The following is a 27,193-nucleotide window of genomic DNA, read 5'->3' as shown; positions in this document are numbered from 1 at the left end:
AGTAGAAATTGTTGACAGTTTCAAATACTTAGGAGTGCACATCTCCAAGGACCTTAAATGGCACCTGAACTGCACATCTATTGTAAAAAGGCACAACAACGTCTCTACTTTTTGAGATGCCTAAAAAAGGCTGGTGTATCCACCAAGACCCAGACTAACTTCTACTATAGATCTACTGTGGAGAGTCTCCTCACCGCAAATATAGCGACCTGGTACGGAAGCTGTTCTGATGAGGATCGCACATTAATTAACAGGGTAGTTCGAACTGCCAAGAGGATCATCGGTGTTGACCTGCCCTCAGTGGCAGACATATACAGGCAAAGGTGTTGTGACAGGGCCCTGAAAGTAATCAGAGACCCCAGCCATCCTGGCAACGGTCTGATAACCCTGCTACCTTCTGGCAGACGCTACCGATGGGAGCGCTGCCCTGATAAGAAATCAAAACACAGGGTTCGTACAAGTAGGTTAGTGAACGGCTTTTATCCAGAGGCAGTTCGTTTCCTAAATGAGAAGAAGTAACTTATTCATCCCTTGCCTAAAGCAGGCTACGCTGCTATTCTCGCACTTTATTTTGGTCTTTTCACGTTGTACTTCCTTTTATCCTATGAACAGACATATCTGACTAGTTTTCTTTTTCTTACATATGTTGTTCCTTGCAACCGTTGCACTGAGCCGACATGCTGATGTCTAAACCTGTAATGTCTTATTTGTTGTTTTTCTTCTATTTATTACTACGTGCAGCTTGTGAACAAAACATTCCAATGTATTTTAATGTACATTTTAACACATTGACTGCCAATCGCGTAGATCTACGCAAAGTGGTCTTTTTTGTATTTTACATTAGATTAAGTCATTCCCTACATTGTTAAGAAATTTCATCCATCTAGACCACAGAAAAGTTGTAAAATCTCATTATCTGGTCAAGTGATAATATAAAACTTGTTATTACAAAACACTAAAGTCACATAAAGTCATATTAAACTGAAAGTTTGATCCCAGCAGCAAGCGGCTGCCTGTGTTGAGTAAGGAAGCAGCACCCGTGGCAAGCAAACATGCAGCACAATGCGCAGATTACCCCCTCAGGCACATCTTCACAAAATATCATCCATCTAGACCACAAAACCTATTATTACAAAGCACTGAAGCTGCATAAGGTCCAGGGGGTCCGCGAATCTCTATCACACCGAAATTTTATCTGTTTGTATCAAGTTTGATCCGACCGAGCGATCCGACCGAGCGAGCAGCGTCTCTCCCCCTGTCTGGCTGCAGCCCTCACTGATCGCTGAGTGCACACACACACACACACACACACACACACACACACACACACACACACACACACACACACACACACACACACACGGTAAGATGATACAAATCCTCACTGTTTCATTTAACTCTGAGAGTGTAACACATGTAACTGGAGGTGGACCCGGAGGGTCCACCTCCAGTTACATGTATCAGGTTACATGTATTATGTATTACATGTATTATGTATTACATGTATCAGGTCCCACTCACAACAAGGGTAACACTCTAGACCTTGTTTTTAGCTTTGGTTTAACTGTGGACAACATTGTTGCTGAGGATATGGCCACAACAGACCACAAGTCATTAGTTTTTAATATATCTTTTAATCCTGACTGTGTGGTCGGAACCCGAGTCAAACGCTTACGCATAATAAATGCCCAGTCAGCGGAGAAGTTCTCCGCTGCTTTCAACACGTCATCAGCAGTACCGCCTCCTTTTAATGAAAACACAGACATTGATGTTTTAGTCCACTCTTTTAATTCACTGTGCTCAGATATTTTAGATGAAGTTGCCCCTTTTAAATCATGCACTGTCCGCACTTTAAACACAACTCCATGGCTGAATGAAAACATTCGCTGTCTACGGCGAGAGTGCAGAAGTGTTGAGCGACGGTGGAAGTCGTCTAACCTTGAAGTCCACCGGTTACATCTCAAAACACTTTTAAATGATTTTAACTCTTTGGTCAAGGCTGCAAGAGCTGCTTATTTTGCCAAATGAATTACCTCCAGCAAAAGAAACCCCAAAATACTTTTTGACACAATTAACTCCATTGTCTGTCCACCATCACACGACCCTCCTGTATTTTCTGTAATGGACTGCAATAACTTCCTCACGTTTTTTGTTAACAAGGTTATCAGCATCAGAGCAGGCATCACCCCTTCATCTTCCACCCCCCAGTTAGGCCTTAACCACCAGTCGATCCTGGACTCCTTTACTCCTATTTCACTACCTCAGTTAATTGAGTTAGTGAACAGCATGAAATCCTCCTCCAGTCCTCTAGATTTCATCCCAACCACCATTTTAAAAGATGTTCTCAGCTCCATAGGCCTACCTCTACTCAACATAATCAATCTCTCTCTGACCTCGGGCATTGTCCCCTCCTATTTTAAAACTGCCACTGTACACCCGCTTTTAAAAAAGCCAGGACTGGATCCCGATTCACCCTGTAATTATCGGCCAATTTCTAAGCTCCCTTTTATTTCCAAAATTTTAGAAAAAATTGTTGCTAGGCAACTTTTAACTGTTTTAAATATCCACAACATTTTAGATAAGTTCCAGTCAGGTTTTAGACAGATGCATTCTACTGAGACAGCGCTTTTAAGAGTATCCAATGATCTTTTAATGGCATCCGATAAAGGTAAATCCTCAATTTTAGTGTTGCTAGATATGAGTGCTGCATTCGACACTTTAGACCACTTTATTTTAATTAATAGGCTCAGGGAGCGGGTGGGGATCACTGGGAGAGCCCTCGATTGGTTCTCGTCCTACCTCACAGGTAGAAATTTTACAGTTTCTGTGGGCACTCATGTGTCAAGCCCTGCCCCCCTCTCCTACGGAGTTCCCCAGGGCTCGGTCCTCGGACCAACTCTCTTTGCACTTTATATGTTACCACTTGGTCAACTCATCAGCACTTTTAAAGGTATGTCTTATCATTTTTATGCTGACGATATCCAGCTGGATTATTCTTTTAACTCTAAGAGCCCTGCTGATTTTAATTTCAATGTATTGCACAATTGTCTGTCAGCCATTAAGGCCTGGATGTCAGACAACTCCCTACAATTAAATGAGGCCAAAACGGAAGTGCTTATTGTTGCTCCTGACAGCATTGTGCCCAAAGTGATTGAAGGCTTGGGGCCCCTGAGACAAAACATACGCCAGAATCTTAGAAACCTCGGCGTACAGTTTGACCAATCAATGCACCTTGATACTCACATCAACTCTATAACCCGGACATGCTTTTTTCACCTCAGAAACATTGCAAAACTCCGATCCATAGTTTCCCACCCCGAACTAGAAATTATCATTCATGCATTCATCTCCTCTCGCTTGGACTACTGCAATTCACTTTTCACCTGCCTCAGCAAAACCACCACAGACCGCCTCCAAATAATTCAAAATGCTGCCGCCAGATTGCTAACCAAAACTAACAGAAGGTCCCACATCACTCCAGTCTTAGCCGCCTTACATTGGCTCCCCATCAAATTCAGAGTCCAGTTCAAAGTACTGGTGATCACCTATAGGTCTCTACATGGGCAGGCTCCAAGTTACCTGACCGATCTGGTCCCACGCCATGTCCCAGAAAGGGCCCTAAGGTCTGCGGAACAGGGTCTGTTAAAGACCCCAACCACCAACCTCAGAACCAAGGGTGACAAGGCTTTTCAAGCTGTAGCCCCAAAACTGTGGAATGCTCTCCCCCAAGCCCTGAGAGATGCAGCCTCGGTTGACATTTTTAAAAACAAACTCAAAACGCTTCTATTTGAACAGGCGTTTGTTGTCATTTCATGATTTTATTTTCTATTTTTCTTACTGTACCTGTGTTATTATCCCATCTGAGAGAAATTTGTACAGCCTTTTTGTTTTGTGTTATTGTTTTTATTTGATGTATGTAAAGCACTTTGTGAGACTCCTCTGTGAAATGTGCTATATAAATAAAATGTACTTACTTAATTACTTACACACACACACACACACACACACACACACACACACACACACACACACACACACACACACACACACACACACACACACACACACATACACAACCTCCAAGCCCAGGGGGTCCCAGGGGGTCCCTGGGCTCCTCACCGATCATGGCAAACAGATTTATCCATAAAACTCCATGGACTCAACTCGTGTGTATACTGTATGCGAGGCTGCGAGCACAGCAGCCTGTAGTGCGCACACACACACACACACACACACACACACACAAACAACATAGCGATGGACAACTACACCCGCGCGCGCGCACACACACACACACAGGATTCATGGCGACTGACGACCGCAATGACCGCAATAAGTTTTTCTTTATTCGTTTCAAAGTAATGATAGCGAGGCGACCACATCTCTCGTTTGTTTTGGGCTTGTTTTCATAGACCTGGTTGCTTATTTCTCTCTCACAACCTGGCAACAATGTGTCCCACGTGGCCACTAGAAGAGGGTGTTTAACCTGCGGGTTGGGATCTCGGGTTGGGAACGAGAGAGAGAGAGAGAGAGAGAGAGAGAGAGAGAGAGAGAGAGAGAGAGAGAGAGAGAGAGAGAGAGAGAGAGAGAGAGAGAAATAAAGGGCTGGCTTGTAGATCTGCTATTTTCAAACAAAATGAGGTCCCCAGTTCAAATATGATTATTTTGGGGGGGTCACAGTCTGAAGCCTGGCTGACAGACAGACAGACAGACAGACAGACAGACCTTATTTTTCTTTATTTATTTATTTTCACAAATTATCATAAATGGCATAAAAGAAAAAAAAAGCTGATCTAAAAGCTCAGTAAAAGCTAGTAGATCTGCTATTTGTTGCTATGAATACAGGTATGGCTTGAGATTTTGACTTGTGTGGGCAAAAAGTTTGGAAAAGGAAGCTCTCGATGAATGTATTGATGTTGCACTTTGAACTTTGAATTATTATTTATTATTTGGGGGAAAAAACACTTTGAAAAAAAATATACAGTGAATAATGTTGTTTGAAATGAGCTGAAATAAGCTTGCACTTTGGAAACAGTGATAAATGTACAATCAAAAGCATTTTTTGTCTTTCTTTTTATAAACAAGTATTGTTTACATGACTGATGATTTTTAGATATTCCATTTGTTTATAGTCATAACACAAAATGTTCTGTGAGTCCTCAAATATGAATCAGAATGGTCAAAATTCCTGGCATTGGCTGATCCTGTTATAGAAAAACCTCTGGCAGTCGTTAATACAAATGGCGAAATAAACTTGAAACTTGAAACTACTGCACACTTCTGGCAGCGATGATCTGTGGCCTGGAGACAGTGGAGAAAGTCCCAACTGGTGATACGGAACAGTACTATTATGCTCGCACTTCAGGTGGTGGAGCTCTGTCGGATGACACCAGACACAGAGAGCATCCAATGTGACACAGCAGCAGCTGACAGCAGCTCTACCTCCTCTTACTGTGTTTGTCCGGAAGGTATTGTCTTTTTTAATATTATGGTGGGCAGTACATCAATTTGATTGTATTTGCTACAATCCTACTCTACTCCAGTTTTATTAACCTCAATAGAAATCTGCAGAAATGTAATATCCTGAATCTTAAAGATTCTATGCCATTCATTTTCACTTTTTTAATTTCTTATGTTTTGTTGGGGGGTTTATGACCTCAATTACACCCCAAAAAACTTAACTTTGAACATTCAGTGGATTTTCTGTGGTCTGGGGTTTTCTGAATAATTAGGCTGAAAAGTAATCTGAGAATGGCCCTTGGATAGTGAAGTCACAGGCCATTAATCCTGCCCACTCCCCTTCTCGCCCCTCCCTTCCCCTATCCGCCCCCTATCCTTTGGGGGCGGGGGCGGAGCAGAGGTGATGATTGACAGGCAAAATCCCTCAACAGCGACACCTGTAGGCAAAGACTATTTTTTTCATTGCAGTTGAAAAGGCTTTAGAAATGTGAGAGAAAAACACCTGCAATGCCTCACTAGTGTGGAATTTTCAGTTAAAACTTTGTATACACGTTTGAAGGACCATGACAAAGACTTTTAATGTGTTGTAAAACTGAATGTCATGAAACCTTTAACGAAAGCAAAACAGAAATAATAATCTTGGGCTCTGTCAACTCCAACATCCGTTCAGCCGTCTATAGGCGTTACCTTTGACAGCACCTTTACTTTTGACAAACAGATTAGTTGTTGTAAAAAGCAGTTCTTTCCAACTCAGACTCTTAGCCTAGGTCAAACCCTATCTCCCCCTAAACAATGGGAAATGGCAATTAATGTCTTCATATCCTCACGACTGGACTACTGTAACTCTTTGTACACAGGCATTGAGCGGTCCTCACTTAGGCGATTGCAGCTGGTTCACAACGCAGCTGCTCGCCTCCTTACGTGCACAAAGAAACGTGGCCATATCACCCAAATTTTTGCCGCACTTCACTGGCTCAAGTACAGCATACATTTGAAGGTGCTTTTATTTGTTTAAAAATCTCTACACGGGCTGGCCCCTTAACACATTCACTGCCAGAGGTGTTTCTAGAACAGACTGCAGCCAGTGCCAGCCATTTTTACCATTCTGACTCATCTTTGAGGACCCACAGATTATTTTGTGCTATGACTAGGAACACATGGAATATCTCAAAACAAAGATTAGAAACTCTTCTTTCATCTGGAAAAAAGTGAGTTGATAGCATGTTTTTTAGCTAGAGGTAGTTGAATACAGCTTGTTTTCACCAAAAACTGCCCTTTTTCTTTAGATTCAGAGATATGAGCATTTTAGTGAAAGACACACTTTAGAGGCATAAAATGATTTCAAAAGTCTTTGACATTTATTTTGCGCCTTCATTGACATCAGTCATGTAAACAATACTTGTTTATAAAAAAATAAAATAAAACTGCTTTTGAGTGTACATTTATAGCTCTGTTTCACTCCAAAGTGCAAGCTTATTTCAAACACATTTTTAACTCAAGTTATATATATCAAATAATAAATAATAGCTCTTCAGTGGTTCTCAACCTGTGGATCGGGACCACAGCGGTCCCGATCCACAGGTTGAGAATCAAGCAGTGACGTCAAAACCTGAAAATTCCAAAGGGTGCCAGGTATTTTGCTTGAGAAACAAGCAACCAGGTCTATGAAAACAAAGTAAGATAAGTGTACTACAACTATGTCGATCTAAAATTGACTAATATTCCACACAGCAGTTTATTTTATAATATTATAAAATATATTAGGAAAATAGCCGATCTACAAGCTCAGAGGTTGTGAGCAAGCTTGTAGATTTTCACGGCGCGATCACAGTTGTGGTGGGCTCCAGTCACTTGTAGATCGACTCGCCTGTTTGTTTGTGTAGTCCATCTCGACGACGACGACGGGGGAGGGGGTTCACGGGACGGTTCGTTTCAAACGGTGAGGGTACTGGGTACATACACGCAGGGTTGTAGGCTACAGTCGATTGTAGAATGTAGATCGACTTGCATATTACAGTTTGCAGACTTACAGTCTTGTTTTTGCTCGGCTCTGATCAATGGGCTGTGTTTGAAGGGCTTTCGCACGCCAACATTATAGTCCTGGATAAAAGTTCAACTTCATCACCCGTGCGCGTATGCACGTACGTGCACGAGCGTGAGAAGGTGACGGGAACGCACTTGCCTCCGGTTCTCACTTCTCAAGGGCGATCCTCTCTCCCAGAGGCTCAGAGGCAGAATGAGTAGAATATCTATCTAAACTTTTGGACAATTATATAGCCAGCGCATTGAGGTCTACCAACAAGCTGCACTTCACTGTTCCCACAACTAGGCTGAAATGCAGGGGAGATCGTGCCTTTGTTGTTGCAGCCCCAAGGCTCTGGAATAGCCATGAGAAGTGCCCAGTCTATTGAGGCAAGTCTCTTCTTAAAACTAATTTATTTTCAATGGCCTTTGATCACACCTGAGGTTATTGTACTTATTTCCCTTCAATTGTGTTTTTGATGGTATATGGGTGCACATGCATGCTTTGAGTGTACACACACACACACACACACACACACACACACACACACACACACACACACACACACCCTCTCTCTGTGTCTCTCTCTTTCTCTCTCTCTCTCTCTCTCTCTCTCTCTCTCTCTCTCTCTCTCTCTCTCTCTCTCTCTCTCTCTCTCGTCACTAACAACGTAGGAACTCACATTGTAATTACTTGATCATTGAAGTAGAATTAATAGAAATAGTAATTAACTTGTCTACATTCAACATTCAACATGTCATGATCCGGGTCTACCTCTCCTCTGCCCCTCCCCCCTCCTCCTTGACTGAATTGACAATTTGTTCAGCTGAGCCTCCTCAGCCTAATGACTGCTGTAGCCTACTTAAGCCGGCTTCAGCTGGTGTTACTTTGTTGCGTCTTTATTCATGCCACGATGTGAGCTCTTGAGTAAGTTCTTCCAGGGGTGATGCTCCTTTAAGGATTTCGCTCTACTCCAGTGATTCCCAAACGCTTTAGCCTGTGACCCTAATGAGAAATGTGACGTCTCCCAGGACCCAAACAAGTTCACAACGTGTTGTGAACTTGTAGATCTCCTATTTTCACTTCCGCTTAAAAGTTAAATTTGCAGAATTTATGTACTTTATTTTAATTGTTTTAATTGTATTTATGAAATTCTTTTGAAAAATGAATTATGGAAAATATTTTGAAATAGAAATAATAAAAAAAGAGAAAAAAAGGGGGGGTAATATATGACACCTCTGATCTGTTTTACTTGTTTTCTTTCTACCTCTATTCTTTTCCCCCTTCCTGAAAACTGCAAATGATGGGAGCGTATACCTCAGTAAATCTGTGATGTGACAATGAAGTTGTTAAGCACTGAAAATATCAGATCTACAAGCTCACAACATGTCGCACTGTGACACGTTGTGGGCTCATAGATCTGATATTTTTGGTGCACAACTAAAAATAAGTCACTATTTAGAGGTGAGACGTGTTCCCCAACATGAACAGTTGACTTGGTGTTTTGTTTTAGTCACGTTACTGTCACAAGCTGTTCTCAACAGTCAGTCAGCAGCATTAAATGCAGCAGCAGAGCAACAGGCTCATATGCACACTAAATATCCTCTATATTGCTGCTGTTTGAAGGGTAACTTTTAGCTTACAGAGACTTTGGAGTCTAATGAAATAACTTAATAATTTAAGGCCACAATGTCTTCCCCTTTAAGCTGTCAACTTACACAGGCAGTGTAGGCTGTGTCCCAATAAAGTTTCATGTTTATGTCATTTGGACGAATGCTGTGTAGACTTTAGTCTTGCCTTGACCTCTATTATACTGTAGACTTATTTAGTTGTATTTGATAAGTAAAGACAATGTTACATGCACTTTAAAATAACAATTAAATAATGGGCTATATAATGACTAAAGCCGTTTTCTATACTAGAGTGTTATGGCTATGTTTAGGCAAGTCTATATGGAGAGTAAAGGATGGTTCCATATTGTGTGGATGTGTAATTGAGTCTATACTCTGTGTTGGGGGTCCACTCATAATTCAGAGATTCCATTATTCCGACCATTAGGTTAGTGTGAGGTTATGGTTAGTTAGAATGGGGCCAGTCGTGTTGTAGAGATCTATAGATCTATAGCACACCCTGTTCTTCTCATCCACCACCACTGTCTTTTATCTGGCTACAGTGGTCTATAAGTACATCCTCCAGCTGCAGATCTTTTGACATCTGGAGCACAAAGAATGCACTTGAACTGATACATATGAAGAGTTGAAATGATCTCTCTGGTTTCCTGTGCAAGTGCTGACACTTTTACCATTGAGCTAATAGAGCCTGCATGCCTGCTTGCTCAGGGGATAAATTGAATCTTTACATTAGGTGAGACACGTAATACTACTACTACTACTACTACTACTACTACTACTACTAATAATAATAATAATAATAATAATAATAATAATAATAATAAAAACATACAATAGTGCTTTAGAATGTGTCTTTATTGACAACATGTGATACGTATGTTTTTTCCCCATCAACCATATATATAAATATCGATGCAGGGCGAAACATCACATCGATATTCATATAAGTATTAGAACATTTTCATAAAAGGCGATAAAGAAAAACCAGACTCAACACAGGCAGCCATTGGATGTAATGAAAGATCTTGTATTCAGACAGAGAGAGTGGAAGGTTACAGTATCACAGGTATGGTAGGCATCATCGGTCGTCGTCTCTCTGCCATTAAACAGAGAAAGCACTGGTCTTTAACAGCGTCCGTTAACATAAACATATGACATCATTGAAGATACATCGAGCGTCCAGCCGTCGGAGGTGTAGTCCTGCCATTGGTGGATAGTGATGAGTACGTCATCGTCAGATGAGGATGATGATGGTAGATGATGATGATGGTGTGACAGTTTCTCTTTGAACAAACAGCGTCCACATGTCTCGAACAACACGTTGGCCTCGGGTCTGACCGGTCACGGGTCAGTGGTTACTTCAGTGAAACTGTGAGAAGGGTTAGGCATTGGAGGAGAACACCAAGATATGGTGTTCTAAAAACAATAGATAGTCACAGAACGCCTGTACTCCCTGTAGCTAGTTTGACCTTGCATAGACAGAGACAGGAGAAAATAGGGAGAATAGAGTACATGACAGAATTTAGGCCAAAATGACAGCATTATATTAATTTGACATTTAAAGCAGGTTTAGGACATTAGACAAATTATGATTAATCAAAATATTTCTATCAAGCCTACCTCTTTATCATGATTTGGATAGGGTCAAAGGGCAAGCTGATTGTACCTTGTGACATTATTCAAACCAAACCAGACACAGACAGGCAAATCTTACAGTGACTAAGTAAGGACACAGAGATTTCAAATGACTTAAGGGCAAATGGATTGGAAGTACAAATGTATTGTAAGGACTGTATACTTTAAATCGAAGTGTAGATTTAACAAACCTTACATTGTGACAAAGTGGCTTAATGCCTTTGAAAAATAAATGGTTAGTTATGTATTTAATATATATATATATATTATTAAAAAAATGTAAGGGGTTGTATAAGTTATTACACTTAAGTCCTTCAGACCTCCCCACCGGGGCGCAGTCCTAGGCTAGACCCCTTTCCACTTGAGGTCTACACCCAGGTCACCCTGGATAGAGAGTTCAAGTCTCCTGCTTCCCGGCGTCTTCTTTTCAAAGCCCACCGATCACAGGAGCATCACTCGCTTAGTAACTGTTGCACTCCGGCGGTCGCTTTGAGCTTGTGATGGCCTGACTGTACATTGAGCCGAACGCAGCGACCACACCCGCCTCCTGTCGGGGAGCACGCCATGGAATTAATGCTTTTTGCGATCCGACCGGCGGGTGAACCAGTCGATAGCGATCCCTTACCCGTTGGCGTGGTTGGCGCCCCAGGCAGGAAACCGACGGTCTTGTCCTGGCCCCGCTTGGCTACGGGAACCAGAATATTAACCGTTTTCACCCGCCTTGCCTGTAACCGGTGAGTCACGCAGCTCCCGTCCGGTTAGGTGTGGACTGTCATCCACGCACCATGTGCTGCCAACCCTAGGAGAGAGCGGCAGTCGGCACATCGACTAGACGGTTCCACAGCAGGATGTTGATTCATCCTTGACAGAACACGGGGGCCCTTCAGTCCTCTCCCCAGCACTATATAACGTCTTTAACGTGCTCCGGGAGCCTTGCGACCCCGCTGCCGCCTGTTATCCGCAAGGGATTGGGGAGCCTACCCCCTAACCTCACAGATATTACTTAGAAATGTTTTTACTTCTTTGAAAGGACTGTATATAATGGTTATTCATTCAATTAGGAAGTAAAACAGGGTTATATTTCATGAGATTCTGAGGCACATACGACAAAGTTTTTCCCGGGTATTCCCTTTTGTTTAGTGGAGTCGTGTCTAGCTCTCCACCTGCAGCGTTCAGCAACAGCTGATTAACAATTCACATCTCCACTAACACATAATTTTATTATAATTCAAAAATCTCAGCTAATGTACCGTTCCAAACCAAATCTTCTTAATACGTTTGGATTTAATCAATTTTTTTAGCACCTGTTAATGACCCATAGCCCGTTTTGGTTGATAGAGTGAGGGAAAATTGACCAGTCTGACAAGTTTTTGAAATTGGACTTTGACAAGACACCTACGTAACTGATCAAAGACGATTCTGGACAATTCAGATAAGAGAATTACCCCTCCTCGTGTTGAGCTGGTCCAGATACTTTAACAAGTTTTTAAGTATTTAAAATGAAACGGTACACTTCTGACCTGTATTTTTACTTTTTGGTAGTAGGGCTGTGTCTAGCCTTCCACCTGCGGCCTTTAGCAACAGTTGATTAACCATTCACATCTCTACTAACAAATCATTTTACTTTATTTAGGGAAAAACTCAGTGGAATGGTCCCAAAACCCAGGAAATACTTCCCGAATGTAATACTTCCTGATTGCATGTATATGGGGTTTATTTTGGTAGGAGGAATCATGTTAATGGATTAAGTAAGTACAACCTGAGTAAATACAAACTGTTTGTGTAATTTTCAAATGTTTTCAATCTAAGTATATTAAAAAGAAATCAAATCAATTACTCATCTACAAATCTCTCCCCTTGTCACATTCAATGTGTAATGGAGGTGACATGGAAAAGAAACAAATCAGATTGAAAACACAATGGGAAAATTCAATTGTAAAAGAAAATATGGAAATTCATTTAAGGTTTTATTCTGAAGGGTACATTTATCCTTTTATCTTTCATCTAAACCAAAAACAAACAAATGCATTCCAGGATTCGTATTAATATGTAAATCAGTTGTGGGGTTTTACCCCACTTACCTCCGAGGTCAAACTATTTACAGCGCAATACGAATTGGCCTGGAACGTGAGGCATACTGTGTTTTGTTCTGAAAATAGACAAACAACAAAAGTGAAAGTACAAAGAAAACAAATAAAGAAATACATATATTCATATATCTATATACATATATATAATAATTTTAAACCTTCCAATACCCTCAGATACCTATAACCATACATGGCGTTACATCGTATGGATACAGTATATATGAAAGAATTATGATAAAAATGTTTAAAATTAAAATATAACAATGACAAAATTAAAATAAACATATTCGTTGCGAAGAGTTAGAGTTAGATAAAGTACATCAAAATAAATTGAAAAGAAAACACAGACTTTGGAAAAAAATAAAATAGCAGATCTACAAGTTTAGTCAAAAATGATCAAATATCTTTAAAACTTTAAAATAATTCTTCTTATTCATCATTAAAATGTTTCCAAAGAATAGTATAAAGAATATTATAATATTGTAATGTATTTAATCTAATATTCTGATAAGTATTTGAATGTAATGGAATCTGTAGAAGTGACGTGGTAAAGTGACGTGACAGGGAAGCTGAGTCTTCCTGTTGAATGAATTCTGGGTAATGGAGTCAAAGAGAGGCCATCATTGATGTATGAGCAAAATTTAAGAAAATCAAAACATTGTAGAACTTATTATTTAAGGAATATATATCCATATATATATATATACATGTGTCCATGTCTATATATATATACATACTGTACCCATACATGTGGCTAATGAGAGATGGAACTAGAACGGTCAAAATATGGTTACAGAGGTTTGAGTTTAAGATATAAGTACTGCTTCTTGCAGCATGAATGAAACCACAGAATATAATCACATATCTGGGTTGAGTTTTAATAGTCGACTTAGTCTGTCTAGCAGACGAATGAGCTCTTGTGATTGCTTAAATCAACCATTTTTATCGATTAATGGTCTACCACACGTACAATAATTTATGAAAAACATATCCACGAAAAGCAATAATTTGTGAATGCAAGTCGACCAATATTCATCAATCCTACCAGAGTAAAATAGATTAATAATTAGTTCCCGTGACAGACATTAACCTATGTTTCATAGTACACAAAATTAATTTACGCGAATGACGAGGGGTCGCACACTTATCTACACTTGATCCACCCTCCCCTGGTGTGAGACCAGCATAATGATTTATACATGTACCTAAAACGTTCTCATCGAACACCCAAGGTTTGGATCGTGGGTTATTCTAGATGATAGGATCAGAGGTACACCATAAATCCATATACATATATACATACTCATACAGGGCACAAGTATCTATATATAAATAAATAACTGGAAATATTCAGAAATGAGAATATCCAGCTGCTTAGTCAAACACCAGTGTAAAAAAATATGGAGGATGTCCAGTACAGATCGTGTGCGGTTAACATAACCTTCTTACGTCATCATCCTACGCTTTATCATAGCACAAGAGTAGCTGCTCTCGAGCAGCCTAAATGTTTACCGCGGAGAGGAAGGAAGAGAAAAAGAGAGAGAGAGAGATGGAGAGAGAGATGGATATATATAGTGAAATATTGTATTTTTAAGAACGTTTAGTCTAGAATCTCTTCATGGCAGTGGAGACGGACGCTCTAACAGACTAATGAGAGAGTTATGCCCGCTCAAAGCCCTGAAAAGCTTCCCCGTTCAAAATGTTTTGAAAAACGAAAATAAATGATGAGCTATATAAGTGACAGTCTAGACCACATATATAAAAATATATATATATATATACATTATATATATATACATTCAAGAATGTTTTTCATGAATTTAAGGAGATTATAAAACATTTTAGTTTAATAAAATAATAAAATAAAATTAAATTGAATTAAGGGGTAGTCTGCTCATAAAATCTTGTTTGTGTAACATAAATGAAACAATATTACAATTAAAAGAAAAAGATTTAACTCTTGAAACGTAATGTCTAATGATTATCACAATCCCTCTTTTGACCCGACATAAAAGTCAGGAAAATGAGCGATTTGACGACAAATGGTATCTTGCGGTTATACCTATATATACACACATACATACATATGCCTGTCGATATACATATACCCACAGATACAAAGAACTACTGGTATTTATATCCATACGTACGCATCTTGCAGGCATCAAGGTAGACCCATGCCGGGTACACATACTGTACGTATGTATATATATACAAAAAAACACAGATCTACGATCTATAAAAAATATCTGTATTTAGAAAAAGGTTCACCCAAAGATTCCTTGTAAGCGTTAATCTGATATAAAGGTTAGCGTTGTATTTTTAGCATGAATTAGTTTCTGACGAGCGATTTCTACAAAATATGTTTCCGCCTGCCAGATGACCCCGGTAACAGAAGCTGGGGTTTCCGGGTTTCCCATAAATCGCCCCGGAAGTATAAGCCCGCAATGATTTATGGGAAATGAAGTCATCTATCTAACGGCAGGCTACAAGGAAATGAATTATGGAGTATAACCGAGAAAGACATAATTTACTCTTCTCGCAGTCTCACCCACATTCATAAACATTCAAAGCATTCAAAGTATTTACAATTATCTGAATTTATGGAGCTTAAGGCAAAATATTTACTGGTTCAATGAATTAGAACAGAACAGAAGGTTCAAACGAAGGAATATAAAATGTATTATTATTAAGGCATTAAATGGATTTAATCTACAGTGGTCAAAATAAAACCGGTCAAAGGTAAAAAATCTATATACGCTCACTCCCGCACCACCATGGCCGGAGGTGGTGAGAGAAAGAGACAGATAAGATATAGTAATCAATACGAAATCCACCGAAACAGAACGTAGTAACAACAAGCAGTAACCAGTATATAACAAAAGGACTGACTTGTGAATTATACATGTAGGTAAGAAATCGCTGAAACGACCTTAATAAATGACCACTAGATAAGAGAATTTATGAGACATTAGGAATGTCTTCCCAGGAATATAGGTGATAAAACATTTTTACTTGACTGACTCCCTGGCGGAGCTGTGTTAAACAGTAATTTAAAAACAGGCTTATAATTTATGAGATAAATCGTTCGGTAAAGACAATAAAATAAAATAAATAAAAAGGTATACTCATCAGATCAAGGTTTACATGGAGAAGTTACGTGGAGATCCCAATCACTGGACCATGGTAAAAATAAAAATAAAAAGATATACTCATCAAATCGATGGTTCAGGGATCCTGACCCCGATGGCTGGACCATGTGGAATTTGAGACATGTCGAGAGTCAAGGGGCAAGTCCAAAGGTCCAGCGATCGCGTCCAGGTCCAAAACAAAATAAAATAAAATAAAAATAAAATGTGATACTGTTCAAAGATAACCTTCATCTGAATAGAAGTGATAAATCGTTACACCCAAGGCTGGTTCGTTTGATACGTATTAAAACATGGTCTGCCAGGGGAAGAGAGTCTGACCGTACAGTTCCGGTCAATAGCTCAGTTCCCCTCGTCCACCCTGTTTCAAACATATCCGACATCGATTTGGACCAATTGATACGTATGTTTTTTCCCCATCAACCATATATATAAATATCGATGCAGGGCGAAACATCACATCGATATTCATATAAGTATTAGAATATTTTCATAAAAGGCGATAAGAAAAACCAGACTCAACACAGGCAGCCATTGGATGTAATGAAAGATCTTGTATTCAGACAGAGAGAGTGGAAGGTTACAGTATCACAGGTATGGTAGGCATCATCGGTCGTCGTCTCTCTGCCATTAAACAGAGAAAGCACTGGTCTTTAACAGCGTCCGTTAACATAAACATATGACATCATTGAAGATACATCGAGCGTCCAGCCGTCGGAGGTGTAGTCCTGCCATTGGTGGATAGTGATGAGTACGTCATCGTCAGATGAGGATGATGATGGTAGATGATGATGATGGTGTGACAGTTTCTCTTTGAACAAACAGCGTCCACATGTCTCGAACAACACGTTGGCCTCGGGTCTGACCGGTCACGGGTCAGTGGTTACTTCAGTGAAACTGTGAGAAGGGTTAGGCATTGGAGGAGAACACCAAGATATGGTGTTCTAAAAACAATAGATAGTCACAGAACGCCTGTACTCCCTGTAGCTAGTTTGACCTTGCATAGACAGAGACAGGAGAAAATAGGGAGAATAGAGTACATGACAGAATTTAGGCCAAAATGACAGCATTATATTAATTTGACATTTAAAGCAGGTTTAGGACATTAGACAAATTATGATTAATCAAAATATTTCTATCAACATGAATATGAGCATTATGGAAGCTCTTTAATGTAATGCTACCAGGACCAGTGGTGGAAGAAGTACTCACATTTTTACTGGAGTAAAAAAAAAAGTACAAATACCATTTACAAGTACAAGTTACAATTTAGACATTTACACTCTTATCCACAATGACTTACAAGTATAACCACAATGTAGAAATACTCAATTACAATAAAATACCTGCAAAAGTACAAAAATATTATAATTGACTTATATAATTTGACAAAATTAGTCAAAATCTTTTAAAACAAATAGCAGATCTACACAATCATAACGCGATGCATTATGACACGCTGTGAGCTTGTAGATCTGCTATTTTGGAAGGGCCAAAGTCAAAAATAGGGCTTAATGTGTGTTTTGTATTAATAATGTAAATCTACAAAGATACTACTAACTAAAGCAGTTGAATAATTGTATTGGAGTAAAAAGTATAATATTTGCTTTTGATGTTTTTGATTAATATGTATTTGGCTGCAGACCCCCATCTGAATAGATTTAGAGCCAGAGACCCCCGTAAGATTTGTGATTTTATATTTAAACTAATTATTCCACATTATTCATTATTTATTTTTAAATAGCAGATCTACAAGCTCACAACACATCCCTGTGAGCTTGTAGATCAGCTATTTTTGAATAGTAAGTAAAAAATAGTGGTTAAAATGATGATGATGATGATGATGATGATGATGATTATTATTATTATTATTATTATTATTATTATTATTATTATTATTATTATTGTTATTGTTATCTCTCAAGAGAAAGTATCTCTAAATTGTACTTAAGTAGAGTATTTGAGTAAATGTACTCATTGAGTTTCCAGCCGTGTCAGTAGCAGTGTCACATAGAATAGAGCAGAAAACCACTGAATGTGTTGTGATTGTTTGAGTTATCATGGAGCCTGTAGCTACCAGGTATCCTCATGTCTACTGTGTCTCCCTGCTCCATCTCTACTATCACTCCATTAGATATGTATTCATAAGCTGCATGATTATTGTATCCATAGTTAAAATGAGTTGCTGACCATTTTTATACACGTAGATCCTCGCAGCCTCTGATGAATCATAGTTAGCTGCAGTGAATCTGAAGTAATAAACTCCTTTCACTGGAGATCGAAACACACCTAGAATAAACACACACACACACACACACACACACACACACACACACACACACACACACACACACACACACACACACACAGGTCATGTTGATTCAATCCGGGAAGCATCTGTCATTAAAGATTTCTTTGGCTATTAAAAAAATTGCACTTCTTCTTATCGTTTCTTCTTAAGAAACTTAATTATGGGATATCATCGCCCTCTAGCGATGCCACAGAGCACAACACATGAACTCCCGGAAACAGTCTTCGATTGGATAGGGTTCTGTGACGCAAACCGGAAACCGGTTCGGTATAAAACCCCCTGTGTCACTAGGTTCGTCCTCTTCCTTCACTCTGCTAGCAGTGAACCGCACGAGTCCTGAAGACAACACAACTAGCAACCGCGATAAACCTCGACGAATCCCAACAAAACCCATAGCAAGGGCACCCAGTGTCGCTCTACGGGCGTTTTCGTTACTAAAAAGGTTTATCATTGTTAGATTAGAGAGCTCCCACGTTATTTTTCCTGTCCCCTCAGTCTTTTCTGCCACAAGGAGTGCTTAAGTAAGCTAACGCTGTTAGCCAGGCTACATGCCGCGTAAAGCTAACAGCTAGAAGCTAGGCTACCTTAGCCTATCTACGCTTGCTGCCTCGTGTCGACTAGAGGAAAAGAAGATGGAGGCACCTCGTGTCTGCGGCCTAGCAGGCTGTGGCCTACCAGTGGCAGCGGACGACCGACATCGCCTCTGCATCCTGTGCCTGGGACCCAACCATGCGTGGCTCGCCCTGAACCACGCAGGCGACGAGGATGCATGCAGGCCCTGCGACGACTTTACAGTCCACAAGCTGGAGCGCCGCCTCAAGAGGGCCCAGGGCCTGGCGGCCTCCAGCAGCAGCGGCAGTGCTAACGCCGACGCTGGCCTCGCCATGGGCCCCACAGCGTCGTTGGAAAACACAGGCCTCGGGTCCCTAGGCCTACTGCAGGAGGCGCCACGATCCAGCGGAGCCAGGAGGAAAGTCCGGAGAGAAGCTCCTCCGTCGCCTACGCCGGACCACGCAGCTCCAACCGAGGCCAGTGGGCCACCAATTGGGGACTGCGTGCCTCCCTCCTCCCCCACCTTCTCTAACCTCGCCTGGGGCGACACGCCGACGCCAGAAGGGTGCTCGGATGGGGAAGACTTCGGGGAAGAAGAGGCGTTCCGGGACGAGGTGGAAGCCGAGTCCTCCCCCCGTCGGGCACGGGAGGCTCTGAGGTCCAGTCCAGATCCTCCTGTACCTGCAGCAGTGAGGGCGGAGGCCCCGCGCCTACAGCAGCGGCCCGGGTGGAGGCTCCTGCACCAACAGCACCGTGGGTGGCGGCTCCCAGCCTGGTGAGGGAGCCTCTTGAACCCATGTCGGCAGTGCTGGTGCCAGGTGTGGCCAGGTGTGGCCTGGAGCAGCCGATGGAGGCGATGAGGGCTTCAGTCGGGGCCCCCATCCCAGGATTCCAGGGCCTGGCACCCCTCGTTCCCCGGCGGGTCGCCTCGAAACTCCTGCCCGAGGCGGTGGGAGTTTGTGCGGCCTTGCACCACTCCTGGCGGCGAGGTAGGGGGGAACCGGAGAGATTGGGTTTTCGCGACCAAAATCCTCTCCGGGGCGGACCTGGGGGTCGTAGGCCTTTCCCCCCATGGACCCTGCTCTAGCAACCAGGATCGAAAGGGCAAGGGGAGGCTCGGTGGTAATTGGCCCGGGACATCGGCCCATCTTTACCGAGCATGCCAGGCAACAGCGCACCGCGGCCCTCACCGCTCTCTACAAGGCCTCGGGCTCGGCTGCGGAGGCGCTCAACGCGGTGTCGTTGCTGCAGGGGTCGGCCGCTGTCAGACTCGAGGAGCTGGTGGCCAAGCCCCTGGTGGACAGGATGCCCGCGGCAGCGGTCCACAGAGAGTGGGTGGAGGACGCAACGGAGCAGGAGAGGCTGGTGCAGATAACCATCCTCTGCACCTGCCAGAGCCTCATGTGGACAGGTCGAGCCATGGCCTTTACCGCAGACCTGGAAAGGGCCCAGTGGTTGGACCTGGCCATAACTGTGGGGGCGAACGTGTCCACAGGACACAGGAGAGGCCTGGCTTGCCTGGCTGGCCCCTGTTTTGCTTCCCTTCCTTTTGACCCGAGGGGTCATGCGTCTAGAGGTTGGGGTCTTGCCGAGAGGCATGACCAGGGACCTTGGGCGTACAGGTTGGGTAGGGTTGCTGTCTGGGACTCCCCAGGGGGCATTTATGTGTCCCATAAGTAAGTTTCTTAAGAAGAAACGATAAGAACTAGGAGTTACGTAGGTAACCCCAGTTTTCTCAGTTTCGTAGTAAGAAACTTACCAGAAATGCCTTCTGTGCGCTTACACTAGCATGCAGAGTGAAGGGTATCAGAGGATGAACCTAGTGACGCAGGGGGTTTTATACCCAACCGGTTTCCGGTTTGCGTCACAGAACCCTATCCAATCGAAGACTGTTTCCGGGAGTTCATGTGTTGTGCTCTGTGGCATCGCTAGAGGGCGATGATATCCCATAAGTACGTTTCTTACTACGAAACTAAGAAAACTGGGGTTACCTACGTAACCCCATAGATATACATACGTAACCCCATAGATATACACATATATATATCCGAGTGCCACGCTACGAGCTTGTAGATCTGCTAATTTTTTTTTTAATCTTGAAAATGTGTTTGTCGATTCTACAAATGTCAGTTTTTTGAAAATGTATTTGTCCTCGGACGCGCCCCCCCATCTAAAAATAAAATAAAATATATATATATATATATATATAGGGCCGCGCTAGCTTGTATATCTGCTATTTTTGAATAGCCAAAGAACTTTAACTCTATTTTTTTAAAGGAAAGATTTTCAAAAACGTTTCTAAAATAGCCGATCTACAAGCTCACATATATTTTAGAAGAGTGTTTGAACATTTTAGCCTGTAATGACGCAGCAGAGTTAACCCTTCACATGCTGTTACTGATTTGGTTCATATGACCATATATATAGCAGTGGTTCTCAAACTTCATCGTGTCAAGGACCCCCAAATTGATGTGTATTTGGCCACGGACCCCCATCTGAAAAGGTTTTGTGCCAGGGACCCCCAGAAGAGAAGATTTATGTTAAAAGCATTTTCGATATTACTCTAAAATGTTCACAAATCGCAGATGTACAAGCTCACAGCGCGGCACGATGTGAACGTATAAATGGATAAAGTGGTTAAAATGATTGTGATGCTGTATTAACTACTTTTGCTGGAGACCCCCTGGAACCCCCTCAAGGACCCCTGGGGGTCCAGACCCCACTTTGAGAACCGCTGATATATAGGACTATGTCCATATAGGTCCACAAAAAAAAAAAAAAAAAAAAATATATATATATATATATATATATATATATATAGGGCCGCGCTAGCTTGTATATCTGCTATTTTTGAATAGCCAAAGAACTTTAACTCTATTTTTTTAAAGGAAAGATTTTCAAAAACGTTTCTAAAATAGCCGATCTACAAGCTCACATATATTTTAGAAGAGTGTTTGAACATTTTAGCCTGTAATGACGCAGCAGAGTTAACCCTTCACATGCTGTTACTGATGTTTTCACAGAGATGTAAGTTGTGTCATTAGTTGGTGAGAGAAAAATAAAGCTCATTAACATAATTAACTTAAATCACTTGATGTAAAGCTCATTAACATAATTAATGTCATCACTTAATATAAAGCTCATTAACATAATTAACGTCATCACTTGATATAAAGCTCATTAACATAATTAACGTCATCACTTAATATAAAGCGCATAATTAACTTAATATCATCAAGTAAAGCTAATTAAGATAATTAACTTAATCACCACCTACCTGTAGATGGATCGTAGGCGTTGCCGATGTTAGTGAAGACCTTCTTATAAACCAGAGTGGTTTGAGAACTAAATGGTCCAACATGTCCAACATTACTCAACCCAGCAGAGAAGGCCACCTTTGGTTGGTCTGTCAACACAGGAGCATTATCACATTATTCATATTGTTATAAAAGCATATTTTATACTATTAATTATCTAATTAATTATGATTATAAAGTTGTTGTCGGGCAGAAACCTCATATATCCATAATTATTCGTAAATTAACACCCTACTTCATCATAAAGAGTGTTGCAAAATGTTTTTTAAAATAGCCGATCTACAAGATCACAACGCGTCGCAATGCGACGTTGTGATCTTGTAGATCGGCTATTTTCACTAAAATGTTTTTAAAAGTAAAAAAGTGATGGTTTAAGACATACAACGTTTCCACCTGACAGCAATGATAAAGGCATATATTGTACTATTAATTAGATAATTATTTATATCATTATACGAGCATTTATTATGTTAATTGTCAAGTTATTTATATTTAACATATCATTGTTGTCGGGCAGTAAACCTTTTAGCTCTATATTTAGACTATTTTATGATTTGATAAATTAATATCTTACTTCATCATACAAGAGTGTTGCACAACAATAGTGAAAATATCAGATCTACAAGCTCTTTGTAGATCTGCTATTTTCACTATTTTAAATGTTTTTTAAAATAATAATAAAAAAGGAAAGGTTTCCACCTGACAGAGACAATATGTAAATACAAGAACCGTCCATATGACCATATAGCAGTGGTTCATATGGCCATATATAGCAGTGGTTCATATGACCATATATAGCAGTGGTTCATATGACCATATATAGCAGTGGTTCATATAACCATATAGCAGTGGTTCATTTGACCATATATAGCAGTGGTTCATATGGCCATATATAGCAGTGGTTCATATGGCCATATATAGCAGTGGTTCATATGACCATATATATAGCAGTGGTTCTCAAACTTCATCGTGTCAAGGACCCCCAAATTGAAGTGTATTTGGCCGCGGACCCCCATCTGAAAAGGTTTTGTGCCAGGGACCCCCAGAAGAGAAGATTTATGTTAAAAGCATTTTCGATATTACTCTAAAATGTTCACAAATCGCAGATGTACAAGCTCACAGCGCGGCACGATGTGAACGTATAAATGGATAAAGTGGTTAAAATTATTGTGATGCTGTATTAAATACTTTTGATGGAGACCCCCTGGAACCCCCTCAAGGACCCCTGGGGGTCCCCAGACCCGCTGATATATAGGACTATGTCCATATAGGTCCACTATCTGTGGACTTTTGTTGTTTGTGTACTTTTGTTGTTATTACTCTCCGCCAGGAGAGTATTGTTATCACTGCGTTTTCACTTTCTAAACATGACACACCGATTGGTCAAGCCTCACGTGACACGTGAAATACTGTGATCTGATTGGCTAGTGACGCCACCGGGCCTATATATACATGGCATCACTCTGACAGTGTCTCCGCCACTGTCAGAGTGAGGTAAGACCATAGAGGTATAATATAACTAGAGGGAGGATTGCCCCGCCCCCAGCTATCATTTCAATGAATGTGCTCACTGGCGTTTTGAAGCACCCGGAAGCCTGCCGGAAGTAGAATTATTGAGACGGTTTTGGGTTGGCGTAAAGTTATGAGCATGCGCACTAGTGTCATTTTTGCGTTCTACGGCAGCCCGTGTGTCAAGGATTGAACGCGAGATATTTATGAAATTCACTGGAGATGCCTATGTATATGTAAATGCATATGTATTTATGTATAATATGTTTACATATTTATATCTCTATATATAAATATATATCAGTATGTTTTGCTCGCGCATGTATTTCTCCCCGCCTGCAGTTCCAGCTTTGGCCATCTTGGCAGCTTCAAGATTTCTCAGCGGCTCTGGGGGCTTGGGTAAGACGGGAACCATGAAATGGCTGCATGGCTGATACATAATTGGCAGATAGGACAGATAGGACATTTATATAGACAGGAGGGATATGACATAGGACACTTATACAGACAGGAGGGATAGGACACTCACACAGACAGAACGGAAGAGGACACTTACCCAGACAGGTTGGATAGGACACTTACATATACAAGAGGGATAGCGACCTATAAATACATGTGTCACTGTGATAAGCCAGATTCCAATACCGAAAATCCGGCCACTAGCTCACTCCCAGACCTTCGAACCGGAAGTAGTCAAGTAGTCGCGGTCCAATTGTTCCTATCTGTCTTATTGGACAGATAGGACAGATAGGACACTTATATAGACAGGAGGGATATGACACTTACATAGACAGGACGGATAGGACAGGAGGGATAGGACACTTACACAGAATGAACGGAAGAGGACACTTACCCAGACAGGATGGATAGGACACTTACATATACAAGAGGGATAGCGACCTTCGCGACCTTCGAACCAACACAAGTCTTCTGGCGGAGAGTTGTGCTCCGAGGAGCACTTTTTCTTGTTGTTTTTGTTTTTACATTTTATGTTCGAAATAAACATGAATTCATTTATTTATTCATTAATTGGCATATATGGAGAACCGGTTGTCCAGAACCACCAATCCAACCGATATGACCATATATGGGCATACCCATATACAGTATGGACATATACTGATGACATCAGGGATCTCCATATATGGGTATGAAAGGGACACAGACAGGCTGACAGACGTCTACAACAGGTATTGCATAACCAGGTGGGACATAATTATTCAACTTTTATATTTGATAAACATACTTACTGGACAGTTCCTGCACTTTGACCTCAGTGACATTCAGCTTCGTTTCTACAGCGGAGAGCTGAGCTGAAATCAATAAAACATGAATATTAAATCAATACAACATGAATACTAAATGAATCAAACATGAATATTAAATCAACACAACATGGATATTAAATCAATACTACATTCATATTCAATCAAAATGCTCCTACGTGTGGATTATATGGATCAAACATACAGTAAATAACTTGATGAAAACAAGATCAGATCTCTGAGCTCAACTGAATGAATTATAAGTAAAGTAAGACATTTTCAATACTGTCCTCTCATACTGTACATGCATTGACTGAACATCATTCTAGTCTAATTACCTTCACTTTCTGTCTTCAAGTTCTCCACCTGGTCTCGATTATATATCATATATATATAGGCTTATTATTATAATTAAGGTTTCGAGGCCAATAGGCTCGAAGCCTTATTACATCTGTACACTTTCATGATCTTCCGCCGGTTTTGCCAGTTCTGGCCTAACCGCCTGGTCACTTCTTATGAAATTCGGCAATATGGTAGAGGGCTATGCCAAACGGCGAAAACCCGAAACTCACAACCATTGGCCAAAGGGTGGCGCTGTAGCACTCAATTGAAAATGCCAACTTTGAACAGGTACAGCTCATGCCCTGTTCGACCTACAGCCATGAAACTTCGATACACACATGCGTCTCCTCATGCCTAACAACTTTCGCTGTTTGACTTTTGACCTCTGACCTTTAGATCTCCCACCATTTCGAATTCTATGAAAAGCAGTAAAAAGCAGTAAAAAAATCACTTCTCCTGGGATTTATGAGCAATCTGTACGAAACTGTATACACATGAACTTTGGACCAATGCCGACAAACGTAACTTAGCGGATTTTCCATAAGTGAAAACGTTAAGCTTTTATAAGCCAATGAAAATTGCAGCTTTTTTAAAATTATTCATCTGCCCCTAACACATACATGCAGACTCACATTTGTTTGACACTTTGCAATATTGTAGAGGGTCCTTCCAAGTATCACTGAAACCAATCTTACTCCAATTGGTCAAAGGGGGGCGCTATAGCAATTTTTTGAAAATGCAAACTTTAAACAGGCAAAAGTCATGCCTCGTTTGGCCGACAGCCGTTAAACCTGCTTACACATGTGCCTTGACTCATGAGGAACACATGTATCACTTTGACCAGTAAGCTCTGCCCTTAGATTGTCTGCAATTTTGAGCAGTTTGAAAAACATTTAAATCCAGGATTTCTGAGCAATTTGCATGAAACTGTGTCAAATACATGTTTGAGGCCCTTTTTCACAGGTTCAGGTGTGTTGGTTCAATAGCTTGATCGCTTAATCATCTGCCTTGAAACCATAGGGTAGCCGGTTTGAATCCCACCTCAGGTAGACTTAATTAGGTTTCAAGAGCCATCAGGCTTCGAAAGCTATTACATCTCTACACTTTCACTATTATTAGGTTTCGAGAGCCTATCAGGCTTCGAACCCTATTACATCTCTACACTTTCATTAGGTTTCGAGAGCCATCAGGCTTCGAAAGCTATTACATCTCTACACTTTCACTATTATTATTATTCTTCCGCCGTTTTTGCCAGTTCTGGCCTAACCGCCTGGTCACTTCTTATGAAATTCGGCAATATGGTAGAGGGCTATGCCAAACGGCGAAAACCCGAAACTCACAACCATTGGCCAAAGGGTGGCGCTGTAGCACTCAATTGAAAATGCCAACTTTGAACAGGTACAGCTCATGCCCTGTTCGACCTACAGCCATGAAACTTCGATACACACATGCGTCTCCTCATGCCTAACAACTTTCACTGTTTGACTTTTGACCTCTGACCTTTAGATCTCCCACCATTTCGAATTCTATGAAAAGCAGTAAAAAGCAGTAAAAAGCCTACTCCTCCTGGGATTTATGAGCAATCTGTACGAAACTGTATACACATGAACTTTGGACCAATGCCGACAGACGTAACCAAGCGGATTTTCCATAAGTGAAAACGTTAAGCTTTTATAAGCCAATGAAAATTGCAGCTTTTTTTAAATTATTCATCTGCCCCTAACACATACATGCAGACTCACATTTGTTTGACACCTTGCAATATTGTAGAGGGTCCTTCCAAGTATCACTGAAACCAATCTTACTCCAATTGGTCAAAGGGGGGCGCTATAGCAATTTTTTGAAAATGCAAACTTTAAACAGGCAAAAGCCATGCCTCGTTTGGCCGACAGCCGTTAAACCTGCTTAC

At 41.0% G+C, this 27,193-nt stretch overlaps 1 protein-coding gene across 1 annotated transcript in view; it reads right to left on the bottom strand.

Moving 5' to 3' along the window:
- Window positions 1–5,361: 5,361 nt before the first annotated feature.
- Window positions 5,362–27,193, bottom strand: part of LOC311044845 (uncharacterized protein) — a gene marked incomplete at its 3' end in the record, with an annotated part of 44,621 nt that continues 22,789 nt past the window's right edge. Inside the window, exons 3-6 of the mRNA XM_084056660.1 lie at window positions 22,129–22,257; window positions 18,179–18,277; window positions 11,265–11,434; window positions 5,362–5,376 (exon numbers count right to left, since the gene is read on the bottom strand). Of these exons, the coding sequence (XP_083912786.1) occupies window positions 5,362–5,376; window positions 11,265–11,434; window positions 18,179–18,277; window positions 22,129–22,257 (413 nt within the window). The remainder of the gene's footprint in view (window positions 5,377–11,264; window positions 11,435–18,178; window positions 18,278–22,128; window positions 22,258–27,193) is intronic.

Source organism: Gymnoscopelus microlampas, assembly GCF_963454915.1.
Source record: "Gymnoscopelus microlampas genome assembly, chromosome: 5".
NCBI classification, from domain to species: Eukaryota; Metazoa; Chordata; class Actinopteri; order Myctophiformes; family Myctophidae; genus Gymnoscopelus; species Gymnoscopelus microlampas.
Note: the sequence above shows the minus strand (reverse complement) of the source record. Positions and strands in the feature narration are given on the sequence as shown.